The sequence below is a fragment of the Pelophylax lessonae genome (genome assembly GCF_965119305.1).
Source record: "Pelophylax lessonae genome assembly, chromosome: 1".
Taxonomy (NCBI): domain Eukaryota; kingdom Metazoa; phylum Chordata; class Amphibia; order Anura; family Ranidae; genus Pelophylax; species Pelophylax lessonae.
The window spans coordinates 468,420,587-468,438,881 of NC_138768.1; the positions used below are offsets into that span (position 1 = coordinate 468,420,587).

At 45.9% G+C, this 18,295-nt stretch overlaps 1 protein-coding gene across 1 annotated transcript in view; it reads right to left on the minus strand.

Annotated features, from left to right (window-relative positions):
- Window positions 1–18,295, minus strand: part of RNF126 (ring finger protein 126) — a 213,661-nt gene that overhangs the window by 76,642 nt on the left and 118,724 nt on the right. The window contains exons 5-7 of the mRNA XM_082261204.1: window positions 13,247–13,315; window positions 8,519–8,588; window positions 8,337–8,430 (exon numbers count right to left, since the gene is read on the minus strand). Of these exons, the coding sequence (XP_082117330.1) occupies window positions 8,337–8,430; window positions 8,519–8,588; window positions 13,247–13,315 (233 nt within the window). The remainder of the gene's footprint in view (window positions 1–8,336; window positions 8,431–8,518; window positions 8,589–13,246; window positions 13,316–18,295) is intronic.

Here is an 18,295-nt window from a genome sequence, read left to right on the forward strand (position 1 = left end):
ACCGAGGGCGGATGAGAAGAGAGAGAGAGAGAGAGATGAGAACGAGAGAGAGAGAAGAGAGAGAGAACGAGAGAGAGAGAGAGAGAGAGAGAACGAGAGAGAGAGAGAGAGAGAGAACGAGAGAGAGAGAGAGAGAGAGAGAACGAGAGAGAGAGAGAGAGAGAGAACGAGAGAGAGAGAGAGAGAGAGAGAGAGAACGAGAGAGAGAGAGAGAGAGAACGAGAGAGAGAGAGAGAGAGAGAACGAGAGAGAGAGAGAGAGAGAACGAGAGAGAGAGAGAGAGAGAACGAGAGAGAGAGAGAGAGAGAACGAGAGAGAGAGAGAGAGAGAACGAGAGAGAGAGAGAGAGAGAACGAGAGAGAGAGAGAGAGAGAGAACGAGAGAGAGAGAGAGAGAACGAGAGAGAGAGAGAGAGAACGAGAGAGAGAGAGAGAGAGAACGAGAGAGAGAGAGAGAACGAGAGAGAGAGAGAGAACGAGAGAGAGAGAGAGAGAGAGAACGAGAGAGAGAGAGAACGAGAGAGAGAGAGAGAGAGAGAGAGAGAGATGGCTCTAGCAACCAGTGGCCAATAGTCTCAGGTGGAGGGGGGGATGTATTTTTTTGCTGCCCCTCTGCAAAGTGCCGCCCTAGGCCTTTTTGGCCTAGGCCAAAATACAGCGCTGCTCCTTGGGCGAGCAGATCTTGTACCGACCCCCATGAGATCTCTGAAACGATCGGGAGTCAGATGGAGATTTGATGGAAAGAACCTGTCTGCGGGGCGAGATCGAAACTCGATCTTGTACCCTGAACGAATCACTTCCTGAACCCACCCAAAGTCCTGAATTCTGGACAACCAGGGTTCCTGAAAGCAATGCAGACATCCACCCACCCCTAAAAAAAAGGATGAGGGCGCCCCTGAAGAGGTGGACTGGGCTGCCGAACCAGCCTTTGGCTTACCCAACCACGGTTTCTTGTGACCACCGGAGGGCTTGAAAGATTTTCCTTTATCCTGTGCCCCGAAAGAACCCACGCTGAGCTTTAAAAGAAGGCCCCCGCTTAGCACGGACAGACTTCCCTTAGAGGCTTGAGGCAAAAGAGTACTCTTACCCCCCGTAAGCCCCTTGATTAACTCAAGAGTGTCCCCAAAAAAGACTCCTGCAGAGGGAGCCATTACCCACTAGTGAAGGCTGATTGAACAGGCGGCGACTGTCAGAGGACGTAAGAGAAAAGGGATTTTTTTACTCATGATAAAATCTATTTCTCCGAGTTCGACACAGTGCGCCATAAACCATAACTACTGGGATATATGGCCTCCTCCAGGAGTAGGACTAGGTAGAACAAAAAACACTTGGCTACGCCCATGGACAGTTCTCAGCTGGTATATGACCCTCCTCTCTGCTCCAGGTATTCAGTTTAGTAGCAAGCCATATTAGAAGTATCAAAACTCCTTAGAGGGGTGGGTGTGCTGTGTCCAAACAGAGAAATGGCGAGACACAAAAGGAATGGGGAGAACCCCCCCCCCCCCCCCCGACACACACACCAAGTAATGTACGCCTTCCAAACTCTATGATAAACTTTCCCGGAAGTAGATTTCCTAGCTTTTAACAAAATAGGATTCACTGACTCAAGACAGCACTCTGTCTATCAGCACATGGCTTTCAATAGCCAGGCCGTTAAAGCCAGAGACTGTAAAACAGGATGGAAGATTGGTCCGAGACAGAAGATCTTTTCCGAGAGGAAGTTTCCAAGGGACGTCTGCTACCAGCCTTACCAGGCAAGGCCAATCCAGGGCCACCAGAATGACTGGAATCCTTTTCACCTCGATTCTGCGTAGCAGTCTCGACAGAAGTCGCATTGGAGGAAAGGTGTAAATCAGATGATATTGACCCCAAGGGGCCACCAGTGCGTCTGTAGCATCCGCCAGAGACCTGGACACGAACCTCTGCACCTTCCTGTTGAGACAGGAGGCCAACAGGTCCACATCAGGTGTCCCCCACCAAAGGCATAACTGATGAAACTCATCCGGGCGAAGAGACAATTCTCCTGAATTCAACGTCTGCTGACCGATATGATCGCCGATTCTCTACCCCCGAAACGTGCACAGCAGAAAGGGCCAGAACATATAGTTCTGCCCACCTCAAGATACCGGCTACTTCCCGGGCCGCCAGGGCACTCCTTGTGCCCCCTTGATGATTGACCCATGCCACAGCCGTGGCATTGTCCGATTGTATCCTCACAGGGTGTCCCTGCAGACAATCTGTCTACTGAGTCAGACAAAGCCTGATCATCCGAATCTCCAGGATGTTGATCAGCAGACTGGACTCCTCTCGAGTACAAGCACCTTGGGCCGAGTACACTCCCAAGACACTTCCCCACCCGGACAGAGTGGCATCTGTGGTGTCTACAGTCCAATACAGGGGAAGAAAGGATTTTCCCAGGCGAAGCGCCGGGGAGCGGAGTCACCATAGTAGAGACCCACCTGGTACCCTGACTCACCAGGATCAGATCGTTAAAAGACAGTGGATCATTGTTACATTTGGCTAGAATCTTTTTGCAGAGGTCTGGTAAGGAACTGACCAAAGGGAACCGCCTGGAAGGTGGAAACTGGAGCCGAATCGCATCCTGTAGCTTCAGAAGTTTAGTCTGTGGAAGAAACACCCAGGCCAACGCGGAGCCCAGTGTCAGACCCAAGTAGTCCAGCTTGGTGGACGGAATCAAAGCCGATTTCTGAAAATTCAGTGTCCGTCTGAACTCCTGAAGAGTTTGCACAGTGATGTCCAAGTCGGCTTCTAGAGCCGAAGAAGACTGCATGCAGAAGCAGATCGTCCAGGTAAACCAGTACCGCGAGCCCCTTCTGCCGCAGCAAGGCCAGCACTGGGGCCAAAATGTTTGTGAACACCCGAGGAGCTGAGGTGAGACCAAAGGGAACGCCACGAATTGATAGTACTCCTCGCTCACGGCAAAACAAAGAAAACGTTGATGCCTGACATATACTGGAATATGAAGGTAAAATGTCCTTGAGATAGATAGAAGCCAGAAGATCCCCTTAATTGAGGTAAGCTACTACACTGCGAATGGACTCCATCCCAAATTTCTGAAACTGCACAAAGTGGTTCAGAACCTTGAGATCCAAGATCGGACCAACGTTGCCTTCCTTCCTGGGAACTGTAAACAGATTTGAATAAAAACCTTGAAAACGTTCCAACTCTGCAACCGGCACAATAACTCCTTGTGCTAATGGGTCCTGCACTGCTCCGAAAAGCCTTGTAGCCGATCGGGAGACAGGCCCAAGCTGGAAGGAAAGAACCTTGCTGGAGGCAAGGACCGAAACTCGATCTTGTAACCAAACCAACTCATTGACCCATTTGTCCTGAATGAGCAAGGTCCACAGTTCCAGAAAAAGGTGAAAATGTCCCCCCACCCCAGTGGGTGAGGGTGCCCCTTCAGGCTGGGGAAAGCTTGTCTGTGGAACCGGTGGTGCCCACCTTCGACTTACCATTCCAGGGTCTCTTGGAGATTCCCACAAAGTTACGGGTGGATCTCCAACCATTTTCCTGCAATCCAGACAGACTAAAGGGCCGCTTGTGAGCTGAGAAAAAAAGGACCACGTATACGAGGTTCCTTACCCCTAGAAACCTGCGGGAGTAATGTACTCTTATCTCCCGTTAGCCCCTAATGATCTCTTCCATAGAGGCACAGAAGAGACTGTCACCTACAAAAGGTAGATCAGTCGTTCAGTAGTTCACACAGGAACAAAAATAAGAAAAGTAAAAAATTCAATTTAAAAAAAGGAAAGAATGCCAGGACCGCAGATCCCTGCAGAGAGCCAGGTCCTTACTCCTGACTAGACAGAAAAAACAAGTCCTTTAGCAGGAAGTGATGGTATACCCTCTTGGACTGCCTCAGGGATGTACCCACAATTGTTTCCGCCTAGTCCGACTCCTGAAAAGAGAGCAGCATAAGCCCAATGGTCTAGAACAGTGTTTCTCAACTCCGGTCCTCAGGGCACACAAACAGGCCAAGTTTGCAAGAAAACTGAAATACATCACAGGTGATATCATTTGCTGCTCAGTAATTGCAGTATTCTAGTCTGCATCTCCCCAAGGTAATACTTAAAATCTGGCCTGTTAGTGTGCCCTGAGGACCGGAGTTAAGAAACACTGGTCTAGAAGACATGGAGCTAGTTCCGTCAGTGAACAAAAGAAAAATAGATTTTTGTGGAGTAAAGAGGAGAGGAGCTGCAGGAACTTTTTATTACAATGAGCGATCTTTGACTACTCTTATACAGGGTGGCATGGCTTCATAGTAAGCCTATAACTGGTCACTATGGTGATGTGGAGGTGATGTGAAGAGCACGTTGGAAGATTTTCATAGTATTGCACTTATTCATGTGGCGGACTTTTGTATGGACTAACAGTACATTACATATCACTTTACTTCCTCATATTGTGTGTTTGTGTGTCCTAAAGTAATTTAAGGATCTCTTTAGGGATTATATATTTTTTATAGGTTTGATTAGCACTATATTTCATTTTGTTTAAAAGGATTTATATAGAATACCACATATTGTGTTAGCTACTTTTCATTACTGTAAGGCTGAGTTCACACTGGCATTAGAAGCAGGCATTTGAGAGGCATTAAAAATGCCCCTCAAACGCCTATGCACAAGATACAAAAGACAGCACATATTGCTGTTCACATGATAAACATGAAGCATTAGCATCACTTCAAAATTAAAATCCCATGTCGAGTCAGGCGTTTGAAGCCTTTCAACCCTCCCATTTAAGTCTATGGTAACGCTTCGCAAATGCTCTGCCAGGCAGTTGCGGTGCGTTAAGATTAGCTTTCTAACTGTAATGGAATAGTTGTATGTGGAGCAGTTTTAATGCGCCTTAACACTCGTCAAACACTTCAGAACTGCCCATAGCGCATTTGGGGAGCATTTTTAATTGCTCAGTAACACTTGTAAATTGCCTAATACCCATACTAAAACTCATTAAAGCAAGTCTAATGTCCATACTAACACTATAGGAGGGTTTGTTAAGCGTTAGAAATTCAGTCAAATGTGAACAAGAGCTTACATAATTACATAGTTAGGTTGAGAGAAAAGACACAAGTCCATCTGGCTCAACCAATAAACAAAAAAACAGTAAAGAAAACAACTATACAATCCCATATACACAATCCTATACCCGCAGTTGATCCAGAGGAAGGCGAAAAACCCCAGCAAAGCATGATCCAATTTGCTATAGCAGGGGAAAAAATTCCTTCTTGATCCCCGAGAGGCAATAGAATACTCCCTGGATCAACTTTACCTATAAATATTAGTACCCACTTATATTATGTACACTTAGGAAAGTATCCAGGCTTTTTTTAAAGCAATCTAGTGAGCTAGCCAGAACCACCTCTGGAGGGAATCTATTCCACATTTTCACAGCTCTTACTGTGAAGAAACCTTTCTGTATTTGGAGACAAAATCTCTTCCTCTAGACGTACAGAGTGCCCCCTTGTCCTCTGTGACGACCTTAAAGTGAACACCGCCACCCAGTTCACTATATGGACCCCTTATGTATTTATTTATACATGTTGATTATATCCCCCTTAATCTCCTCTTCTCAAGAGAGAATTCAGTTCCTCTAATCTTTCCTCAGTGCTAATTTTTTAGTTCTTTAAAGTACACATCATGGTGTCCAGGATGTGCACCGCCCCACTCATACTGTGCAGGCAAGGCCTATCTCGGCTGAAAGTGATTACAAGGGGTAGAGAAAATTCTTTGCCTCATCATTGGACGCTCTCAACCTCCCGGACTGCCCCTTATCACCACTACTGCCATGTAGTGCTCGGGTAGCCCAAGAAGCAAAGATGGTGAAAACACAGCACATGCTCAACACTTTACCCAGTTGCCGATTGCCTTCTGTATATTTACGGCGGCAAGCTGGCTCCCACAGGCAGAGTGACGTAGGGCCACGTAGCTTGCTCCCAGGGCTCTGGGGCGCGCTCCTGCGCACCCTCAGTCCCCGCAATGGTCTGATTCAGTACAGAACCAATCAGTCATCAGGTCCAGGCAAATGATTTTTGGCCTGGGCCTGGCAATCGGTTCAGACCAATCCCAGACCGACCTGTGCAATGTAAACACAGGCACAGGAAAAGGTCCTCTCTTCCCTCCAGGAGTCCTTTTGGATTCCAGCGCGAGAGAAAAGAGGATCAAACGTGAGTACACCCAACAGCACATATACACACCCCTAGCTAGGCACATTAACCCCCCTATCACCCCCCCAGTTAACCCCTATACCCCCTGTCACAGTGCAAACTTTTTACAGTATATAGCGGTTTTGCTGATTTCTGTAATAGTGTGCCTTGTGACTTCATTTAGCGTAAAGGCCCGTACACACGTACCGATCGTCGGCATACAAACGTCGGCGGACGAAAGATCTGCCGATTGTAGGCGTGTTAGTATGGTGCCTCCGACAGATGTCTGCGCACAATCCGTGGACAAAAGTCTTTCGTGCAAACATGAAAATTTTTGTCTGCGGACACCAGAACGGACGATTGTTCGCCTGTCAGTACAGAATTCGGCCGACAGACCGCAGATTTGCAAGACTGGGCATGCTCAGAAAATTAAAAACACAGGGAAAGTTAACCATTACATGACATCACTTCTGCAGTCAGCTGAAGTCTGCAGACAAAATTCTTGTGCTGTCCTTGTGCTGTCTTTGCACTTTTCAACAGACACCGACATCCCGGGGAGAAAAGAGGAACATTTGTATGCCGACGATCGGTACGTGTGTACGGGGCTTTAGCGAAAGTTAGTTTTGGTCCCAAATAGGTTTAGGGTATCCGCCACCCCCCCCCCCAAAAAAAAAAAGATTTAACCCTTGATCACCCCCAGTTAACCCCTTCATTGCCCTGTCAGTGTGTCACTTTTATAGTGTACAGTTTTTTTCTGATCACAAATATTAGTGTCACAGGTGGCATTAGTTAGCGTTAACGCTAGTTAGCTTCAGTCTAGGACAGCGCAGACCCCTGCCGCATAGTTAGAAATATAATTTAACCCTTTGATTACCAGTAACACACACTAAACACCTCTATTACTAGTATAGTATCTGAACGGATCAATATCTTTGATCTGATCAGAACTATACTAGTGTCCCCAATAGTTTAAGGTTCCCAAAATGCAGCGTTAGCAGGATCAGCCACAACACCTGCCAGCACCTGCGTTTAGCCCCTCTGCCCATACCAACCCCACCCCACCCAGGCAAGTGCAGTAATCAATAGATTACGGTCACTTCCAAAAACACATCACACAAAACCGCAGTGTTAGCATACTCAGGCCTGATCTCTACTAGCACTAGCAGTTTTTTTTTTTTGTAGCGTTTCAAATAGTCCTTGACAATCAGGTGCTTTTTTACCTGCAAGTCGCACTAGGGACCTATAAATTTAGTGGCTAAAATGTCTAAACGGAGGTACACTAGTGAAGAGGCCTACAGGATAGGTGTCCATGTCAGATGAGAGCGATGGGGAAGCCTCACTGGCAGAATTTGGGTCAGTATACGAACCTGTAGAGAGCAGTGGCTCCCTGACAGATCGCTCTGACGATGGAGGGGTCCCTGCTAAGGTCAGGCGTACCCTGACCCCGTTCTGGAGTTGCTGAGGTGCAGAGATCGCAGAGTGCTCGTATGCAGCAAAGTGTTGGTACTAGTGTCGCTCAAACTTCTGGTGAACTGGCAAGCACCAGCAGCCTAGTACACCTTGGTTGTAGACAAACCAGCACTGCAGTAACACTTGGTGATGTGGCGAGTCCCATAAGTGCAGTTCAAGCTGGTGCGGTGGCTAGCACAAGCTGTGGCCCGCAGCCACCGAGAATTAGAAAACCATTAGAAAACCTGAAGGTGGTGATTGGTTTTCGGGGTCCCGTACACAGCTAGGCTCCCAAAAAGTCTCACACATGTGGCATCTCTGTACTCAGGAGAAGCAGCAGAATATATTTTAGGGTGACAGGTAGGAGTAATTATAGAGTCAATGTTACATTTTACTTTCAGGAATTTAAATTGGTGAACCGATTATTTTTCATGGTGATCTGATTATTTTTTCATTATGATAATTATTAGTTACCCACTAAAAGACAACATTTTGACATTTTTTTACCTTCTTAACTTGAATATGGATACTTTAGAAAAACACTTTCAGGAGAATGACAATTTACTTGAAAAGTATCCGACATATGCACTGACTTAGCTCATCTTTAATCAATGTATTTTTTATCTTCCATTAGTAGTTCATGTCTGCACATTTAAATGCCCATGAATATCTGTATTTCACAAAAAATGGTCCTTAAATCAACCATTTCAGATACTCACCCACATGCTCCTCTGTTATCTGAATTGTTGGAAGGGCTTGAATCTTCTCATTATCTGCAGGTGGAGGACCCGTATTCTCAAACTGGTTAAGTAACTAGGGGGAAAGAGGAAATAGGATGACACCTTTGCAAGAATAATCACTAGCTTTCCACATAACTTCAATACAAAGAATTAGGAAATACCTGTGTAATTATGGTATCAAGGCCATTAGCTCCCCAAGCATAATCCATTGGATTGGAATGAAGGACCCCCCTATGTTAGGAAAAAAACATGCAATTAAAAAAGCAATGTTGATTTAAGTGATTTAAAGTGGTTCTAAAAGGCAGCAGGTTTTTTACCTTATTATGCCTTGTCTGCATTAAGGTAAAAACCTGCATGCAGCTCACCCCCCCCCCCCCCCCAGCCTCTTATACCCACCTGAGCCTGATCTCAATCCAGCATTGTGCACGGGAGCAGAGGCTCTCTCCCTGCTCATTGGCTCCCGCTGCTGTCAAACACAGCCAGTGAGGAGGGGGCAGGGGCTGAGCCAGGCTGGGTTTTTCAGTGAAAAGTGGCTCGCTCTGGGGGCACTCAGCAGGGGGAGAGACAGGAGGGCCAGCAGAGGACCCAAGTAGAGGGGGGGATCAGGGCTGCTCTGTGCAAACAAAACCATTGCACCGAACAGGTAAATATGACATGTTTGTTATTTTGAATTTAAAAAAAAATTCATGCATTTACAATTACTTTAAGCCAAAGCTTTTTTTTTTCCCCTCTTATATTTGGATAGGAGAGCCAATCGTAAATGTAAAGAGTTGTCAGAGACAAGAGAAAAAAAAAAAAAAAAAAAAGGACAGCTATCCTGAAAACAAGAGGCAAGGGGAATCTTCCAATAGAGACACAATCCTGTGACTGGGAATTTTGAATAGCTTTACCTTTACTTCCCATTGCATCCCTAGCGCACAAAATAAAAGGGTAATCTCTCCAATGGTGCAGAGATCGCAAAAATGGCAGGGGGTTCTAACCCTCTATAAACGCTTTATTGGCTATACAAATACTACAATATTATAACCTACCACAAAGGTCAGATGACTTGAGCAAACAAATTTATAAATTTGCATTATTAATAATGTGGCAAATTACCGTAAGTAAACCTTAGCAAAATACATTTAGGTTCAATCATCTTACAGCGGTTTACTCTTGTAAACAAAAATGCAAAATGGCATAATACACTGATTAAAAAAAAAAAAAGGGAGCAGTTTCACCTGCCAAACAATTTGTATTTCAGTTCATTCCATTCAGAGAACTACACTGTCCCACACAGCACAACTTCATCTAGCAGGGCAGGCCGATTATTTTCAAAGTTCAATAAATGTTATTAAATCCTTAATAAAAAACAATATGGTTGTCTGCAAATTTTTACATCCTGCCTACTAGCACGTGTGCATTGTATTCTACACTCAAGCCATGCCTCTGGTGAGAACAGTCACGATTGCCAGCATGTTCAAGTTAGCTCTCACCATAAAATTGCTGGTGTCATAACTGGTGTGCAGCTACGCATGTAGACAACAGATCAAAAAAAAAAAAAAAAAAAAAGGGGGGCAAGGTCCTTGGAGGATAGTAGGGATTTATTTCTGTAAAGCAGTGTTTCCCAATTTGTGTTCCTAGGGTTCCGTGGCATTTTGCCACATCAAAGATGGCCGCCGCTACCTGCTGTTTCTGGAAGGTCGGAAAAAGCAGGGCAGGTACGGGGGGGGGGGGGGGTAATGGGGCTTAACCTTCACTTCCCTGTCAGCAGAGATACCCACCTGACAGGGGCTCTGTAGTCACGTAGTGATGTCGGCCGACGACCGATGGCAGGATTTAAAAGGACCAAGATGAGAGGAGCAGAGAGTTGGCCGCCTGCCGAAGCTGTGCCCTGGAGGAGGCGCAGTGCCGAGGAGGAACCAAGCACTGTTAATCCCACAAGTAAGCAAATTTCTATCATTCTATCATTAACTATCTGGATGGGGGGCGGGAGAGATTGAGGATGAGGGGAGGTTAATTACCGATGGTATGAAAGATGCGATTCCCAGACCTAAAGTGCTGGTCTGGCCATCATCCCTGGTAAATATTTTTTCAGTGGGTTTGGTGCCTCAAGCCAAAAAAATGGGATTTTATGGGCCAAGTAAATCAATGGTTTGTGAAACAATTTATACATTTATTGAGTAGAATTTATATAGAACAAAGTATCGTGACACTTGGGTTATAGACCCATTGTGGTAGTGAGAAAGATTAGAAGGGTGATACAGTGATATGGTGACATGTGAATATATCCTTCTGTTGGTCCACGCTAAAGATTTCAGCTTGGAGTCCGTGAAGGAATATCCAAATACCAATGCGTTTCGGCTTACAGGTATAAAGGCACTATACCTGTAAGCCAAAACGGGTTGGAATTTGGATATTCCTTCACGGACTCCAAGCTGAAATCTTTAGCGTGGACCAACAGAAGGATATATTCACATGTCACCATATCACTGTATCACCCTTCTAATCTTTCTCACTACCACAATGGGTCTATAACCCAAGTGTTACGATACTTTGTTCTATATAAATTCTACTCAATAAATGTATAAATTGTTTCACAAACCATTGATTTACTTGGCCCATAAAATCAAATTTTCTTGGCTTGAGGCAATTACAGATGGTATTTGTATTATACAGCAGGAGGGGGGGTTAATGTATTGCCACTGCTCACGGATGCATTAGTGACCGACCAGTGGCAGTTAATTAAACCCTTTTTGCTGCATTAGTGCAACCAGTGTTAACACTGACACTGGTTGCACTAATGGAGCTCAAAGGGGTTCATTAACTGCCACTGGTCGGTCACTAATGCATTAGTTATCTGTGGCAATACATTAACCCTCTCATGCTGCATAATACAAATACCATTGGCAATTAACCACTTGCCGACCCCTAACAGTACATATACTGTGACAGGGTGGCAGCTACAGGTGTATGTCACTGCCTGTTTCTGGTGTATGCCCCTGTTCTATCAGAACAGCGCTACCAATCGGATTCTGCAACCGTGCAATGTACAATTCAAGACTTTATAAGAAGATGTCCGCCGCTGCTTCATGTTCTGTCACATTAGGAAACCAATTGGAACACATAGCGGCCATGTTGCAACGCATGGTGCATGCACAGTAAGTTGTTCTTGGCTGAACGTCACTTCCAGTTGCAGAATCTGATAGGTAGCGCTATTCTGCTAGAACAGGGGCATACACCAGAAACAGGCAATGACGTACACCTGTAGCTACCACCCTGTTGCAGTATATGTACGGTGATGGGTAGGAAAGTGGTTAACTGCTAATGTTATTTGTATTATGCAGCATGAGGGGGGTTAATGTATTGCCATTGATCACGCTGTGTGGGGGGGGGGGATGTGAAAGGTGCAGTGCTTACCAGTTATAAACCAGATATAAAAAGAATTTGCCATCAAAAAGAGAACATTACACATTCAAAGGTTTGCGCTGCGCTACTCTACGGCACACATTTTTTTGTTGGGGTTCTAAACTTTTGCTATACCATGTCAAAGGGTTCCACGGGAAAAAATAATTGGGAAACCCTGCTGTAAGGAGACACTTGCAGGTCTCCTCCCCATCCTGACTGGACAGTGGAGGGAGAGCAGCAGAGTGATGAGCTAATTTCTGTTAGTCTGCTTTGTTCTTCAGAATGTATTTTGCACTGCTGAACACATTGGCTCCTTGCACTATTTACTTCCCCCAGTCTCAGCTCTGCCATACAGGGACTGCAAAAGGGTTTAAACTGAGTACAGACTCTCTGGGGATACCAATAACTAGCACATTATGACTGACTTACCTAAAAACAAAGCCCTCCAGCGGCAGTCACCGCTGTAGGTCCTTCCATCTTCATCCAGTCTTCCTTCCGAGTTCGCGGGTTTCGGCAGTATGAATGGCCAAGCAGCGATGACGTCACTGTTTGCGGCACAGGCATGTTCCTTTAGAGCGCATGCGTTGGTGACATCACCGGCTGCTTCTAAAGTAAACATCTCCTAAACGGTGCACGTTTTAGGAGAAATTTACTGTGCCTATAGGTAAGCCTGATTATAGGCTTACCTAGAGGTGAAAATAAACCAAAGGAGTTTACTCCCAATTTAAATGCATTTAAAGATGCAATAATGAATACAAAGCTGCATTAACCACTTAAGAACCGCCCCACGTACATATACTACGGCAGGGCAGCCCTTAAGCGCAAAATCACGTACCTGTACTTCATCTTCTTTGGCTCTGGGGTGCGTGAGCGCTGCCGGAGCCCTGCTCCCACTGTGATTGAACACAGCGGGAGACAATCAGCAGGTCTGGTGGACACGATGTCCGCTGAGAACCCGACGATCGTTCATAGAGAGGCAGAACGGCGGTCTGCCTATGTAATATCGATAGGTTTATAGCGAAAAGGTAAAAATATTTTTTTTCAAAATGAACAGTCTTTGTTTAGAAGGTAAAAAAAAAAAAAAAGAAAAAAAATCACAGGAGGTGATCAAATACCACCAAAGGAAAGCTCGAATTGTAGGAAAAAATAAAATTTGTTTTATTTGGGTACAGTGTCGCATGCCAGCACATGTGTCAGTTAAAGCAATGCAGTGCAGTATCGCAAAAAATGGCCTGGTCAGGAAAGGGGCAAAACCTTCCGGAGCTGAACTTGTTAATGTGTGTCTTATCATGGAACTCAGCTTTGGCCTAATAATGCATGTTAGTTTAGGAATTGTGCAGATATTCAATCTAATGGTATGCAAATATTGAAAGTTAAAATCGAGACTGACATTAACAACAATTTAATTCAGTATCAACTTATTAATTACAATGGTCTTATCAATTAAAATTAGAAGACCATATTAGACATGCAAAGCACACAGACAGAACTACCAGACTCACCATGGCCCAATTCCCAAGTTGGGCATTGCTGTGGGTGCAATAATCCCATTCACCAGCTGCTGAATGATCCTAACAACAAAAGAAAGACACAAATATCTAATTGAGGACGCTTAAAGTACTATAAAATCTTACTACTCAAACAGTTGTGCAAAAAAACATGTCAATGTAAAAATACAAATCATTCTTCTGTAAAAAATAAATAGATACAAATCATTGTCCAGTGTCCCGTACCTATCAACTGATTATTCTACAAATAAAAAATATACTCCTCTCAGGAGCACAAAATTAAGTATTCACGATTAAGAAAAGCCTTCATAATTTTTCTTTTTTTGTACTTGTACTTATTGAAAATCCTTTTCTTGAAGTCCATGGAGGTACACAGCTTGAGTTAAATGGCTGCCCACAGCAGAAATTAACCAGACACATAGCAACTGAAGACCAGCACCCTGGAAGCTGACCCTTCCCACCTTAATTGTAGCATGCAGTATGTGGAGGAAGAGAGTATATGTGGGGTGAAATCTGTGTCCCTGAGTGCAGATAGGCCCTGTTCCTATTAAAAGCAGGCATATGAAACGTGTTATTAAAAGCTCTTTAACGTGGAGCTCCACCCAAAAGGGAAGCGCCGCTTGTTTGCTTCCTACTCCCTCCGCTGCCACACTGGGCACCTTTCGGGAAGGAGGGGGGAGCAGGTGCCCGCTTTTGACAGGTACCTGTCCCCACTTCCTGGGGACCTCGCTGTAGCGAAATCCCCCGGAAGTTTGCCCCCCCCCCCTCCTCCTTCCACCACTGCTGAGCCATTCAGAAAGCACAACGCACTTCGCAAATGGGCAGTAGGGAATCGGCTGTTAAGTCACAAGACTTCAATACCAGTTTCCCCAAGTCAGGATGGCAGCACCCGAGAGCCGCGGGATCGATAGTCAGGTAAGTGTTCCAATATTAAAAGTCAGTAGCTAGCGTATTTGTAGCTGCTGACAATTTTTTAGTGGGGGGGCTGGAGCTCCGCTTTAAGGGCAGTTGAAAACCTTCTCTGAATGGTGGAAATTTGACAGCTGGAAACCAACGCTGAAAAAATAAGATTTTTGTAGGATCTTACCGTAAAATCTTTTTCTCTGATGTCCAGTGACAGACGCAGCCTCATCTCAATGAGCTGAGTGGGTTACGCAGCCACCTGCAGGAGTAGTCTAGGCAGTACATTAGTACAAAACTTTTAACATGTAGACGCCCACAGGGCTGTCCCTCCAGGCATACACATCCACTGCACTACAGCCCAGCACATCAGTTTAGTTGCAAGCAGTGAAGACAAAAAAAAACGAACATCCCCATACAGAGGGGTTGGTGATGTGTCTGTCGTTGGACATCAGAGAAAAAGATTTTACGGTAAGATGCAGCATCATCTCCATGAGCCAAGTGGGACGTCCCAAAGCAGTATAGGCATGAGGGGTGGGAAAAATGCAACCAGACAGTAACTTCAACTCCAAGAGGCTAAACCTAGCCAACCGGGCAACATGGAGCTCAACCAAACAACAAGAGCTCACCCAGGTAAAAGACCCCTAAGAGAATAAGAAAAAAAAAAAAAAAAAAAAAAAAAAAAAAAAAAACATTCTCTTAATGAAACAGCAGCCTGCAAAACCTTGCGGACAAAAGAGGCATCCGAAGATGCCAACAAATCCACTCTGTAAAATTTTGTAAAGGTGTGCACAGACGACCAAGTCGCTGCCTTACAAACTTGTACAACAGAGGCCTGATGGTGAAAAGCCCAAGAGGCACTCGGCGCTCTAGTAGGATGTGCCTTTACAGGGAAAGGAGGAACCTGACCCTTGATTGAATAAGCCTGAACGACCGTCTGCCTGATCCATCACAAAATGGTAGCAGCAGATTCAGCCAAACCTTTGGGAGGACTGTCCAGAAGGACAAAGAGTCCGACTTCATGAAGGACCCCGTAACCGTCAGATAAACCCTTATCGCCTGAACCACATCCAGAGAGTGCAAGGCAACTTCTTTGGGATGTTTAAGCTTAGGACATAAGGAAGGCAACACAATGTCTTAATTCAGGTGAAAATCTGACACCATCTTAGGAAGAAAAGACAGATTGGGTCGGAGGACCACTTTATCCCTGTGGACCACCAAATAAGGCGAATGACAGGACAGCGCCGCCAACTCAGAGACTCTGCAAGCAAAAGTGATAGCCACTAGGCAGGCAAAACCAGATTAAGATGCCAGGGTGGTAACGGGGATCTCCGGAGGAGCTAGATGACGCACCTCCTGAATGAAAGTGCAAATAAAACTATTAGTAGCCAACGGACGTTGGAAGTAAATAGCCAAGGCCGACACCTGGCCCTTGAGAGTGCCCAACGTCAAGCGCTGCTCAACCCCTTTCTGTAAGAAGGCCAAAACCCTAGCTATAGAGAACAAGCGAGGGTGCAGCTGCAGCAATTCACACCATGAAATGTATGATTTCCAGGTACGATGATAGCTTCCTAGATGTTGACTTCCTGGCCTTCAAAAGGGTAGAAATAACAGAGTCAGAAAGACCTCTATCCTTCCAACGCCTTACTTTCAACAGCCAAAGCCAGCGACCGTAAAGCAGGATGGAAGATCGGTCCTTGAGATAGCAGATCTTCCTGCAGAGGAAGACGCCATAGAGGATCCACGACCATTTTTACCAGTCCTGCGTACCAGGACCGCGAGGCCAGTCTGGTGCCACCAGAATGACCGGAAAGCCTTCCATTGCCACCCAGTGAAAAAACCTCCGCGGGGGGGGGGGGGAACGAGCAGAGGGTAGGCATAGATCAGGCAATACTGATTTCAAAGAAGAACCAGAGCGCCTGTGGTGTCAGCCAGAGGATCCAGAGACCTGGCCACAAAACGCTGAACCTTCCTTTTGAGGCAAGACGCAAACAGATCCACCTCCAGAGTCCTCCACTGGGCACACAGAAGACGAAACACCTCCGGAAGAAGGGACCACTCACCTTGATCCAACACCCGACGACTCAGGTAATCCGTCTGCCAATTCTCCCCACTCGGGAGGTGGACTGCGGAAAGAGCAGGAACATTGTGTTCCACCCACACTAGAATCGCGGCCACCTCCTTGGCCGCCAGGGCACTCTTGGTGCCCACTTGATTGATGTAAGCCACGTCCGTGGCATTGTCCAACTGAACATGAACCGGAGAGTCGTGTAGCCCACTTGTCCAGGGAAGCAGGCAAAATATTGATCAGCAAGGAAGACTCTTCCGTCATCCAAGTCCCCTAGGCACAGAGCTTCCCCAGCACTCCACCCAGCCTGAAAGGCTGGCGTCCGTGGTAAACACTGTCCAAAACACTGGCAGGAAGGACTTGCCCTGGCACAGGACAGGTGACTGGAGCCACCAAGAGCCGACTTCATGAGATGGCTCCACCGAATTTTCAGATCCAATGACTGAGGATCCCTGTTCCATTTTGTCAGAATCTTTTTCTGCAACTGTCTCGTGTAAGACTGAGCAAACGGGACCGCTTTGAAGGTCGAGACCATTAGACCCAGGGCCCTCATGCAGTCCCGCAAGGAGGACTGATTGGTCTCCAACAACCAGACTGCCCTTGGCAACTTCTGAAGCTTGACCAAGGAAAGTAAGACCCTCGCCAGAACAGAGTCGAGGATCAGCCCCAGATAAGTGACCCGCACAGAAGGCGCCAGGGCAGATTTTTTTTCAAATTGATCATCCACCCAAATTCTTGAAGGGTCTGAACGGTGATAGAGACGTCATCACGCCGATTCCCGGAGACCAGAGGCAGGGTTTGATGTTCTGATAGTCCGCACTGCTTTAAGTGCATTGAAATGTAAGTGCGGAGAGCACTAGATTTTGTTTTTATTTCCACACCGATGCTGTTTACACCTGGAGAAAGTAGCAGGAGGCGGTGATTGGAAGGCGAACCAGGCTATTGGGATTTATCCAGAGTGTGTTTTGGCTCTTAGGAGTCTCTCCCTGAGGTGAGCTGCTAATCTGTCACTTGGAGCACTTGGAGTGAAGCATGCAGCACTTTTAATCACGTTTATGGATGAAGATATAGTCACGATTTTTGATACTATTTTTCATTTGTGATTGGGGACAATTTATCTATATTGATTTATATATCACCTGATTGGGACAATTTATTATTGATCTATATATCACCTGATTTTTCACTCGATATTTTATTATATGGAATGAATTGTGGTATTATTTTGAACACTAATAATTTTTATCTCTAACACTTGGCGCAGCAATATTATTATTTTCAGATTTCACAGGTGTTTTTGTGTTTGGCACTGATTGTTTGCAGCATTGTGGACTAGATTGTCTTTTTGTTTATTTTTGGTTTGCGCTGATTATTCTTGTATTCAGCCCCAGATAAGTGACCCGCACAGAAGGCACCAGGGCAGATTTTTTTCAAATTGATCGTCCACCCAAATTCTTGAAGGGTCTGAACGGTGATAGAGACGTTGTCCAGCAGATCCGATGGGAGACTGCTCGCAACAGGAGATCGTCCAGATATCCCACAATGGAGATACCACGTCAATGTAACAAGGCCAGCACAGGGGCTAGGACCTTGATAAAAACTCTGGGAGCTGAGGCGAGCCCAAAGGGAAAAAACGCCACAAATTGATGAAAGTGCTCCCCTGCCACTGCAAAGCGGGGGAAGCGCTGATGTCTCAAGTATGGGGACGGAGAAAACGCATCTTTGAGATCAATGGAGGCCAGAAAATACCCCCGATTCAATGATGCCACCACTGACCGAATAGACTCCATTTGAAACTTCTACACCCCCACAAAGCGGTTTAGAGACTTGAGGTCCAGGATTGGACGCACCGTGCCCTCCTTTCTGGGCACCGTGAACAGGTTTGAATAGAAACCTTGAGAACTTTCCTACAGAAGAACCGGTGCAAATCACCCCTTGAGCCAGGAGATTTCACACAGACTCCCGCAGATCCTTCAAACGCTCCAAAGACAGGTGAAGATTTGACTGAAGGAGCCTGTCCCCTGGCCAGAACCAGAAATCGATCTTGTACCCGGAGCAAATCCGTTCGCGAACCC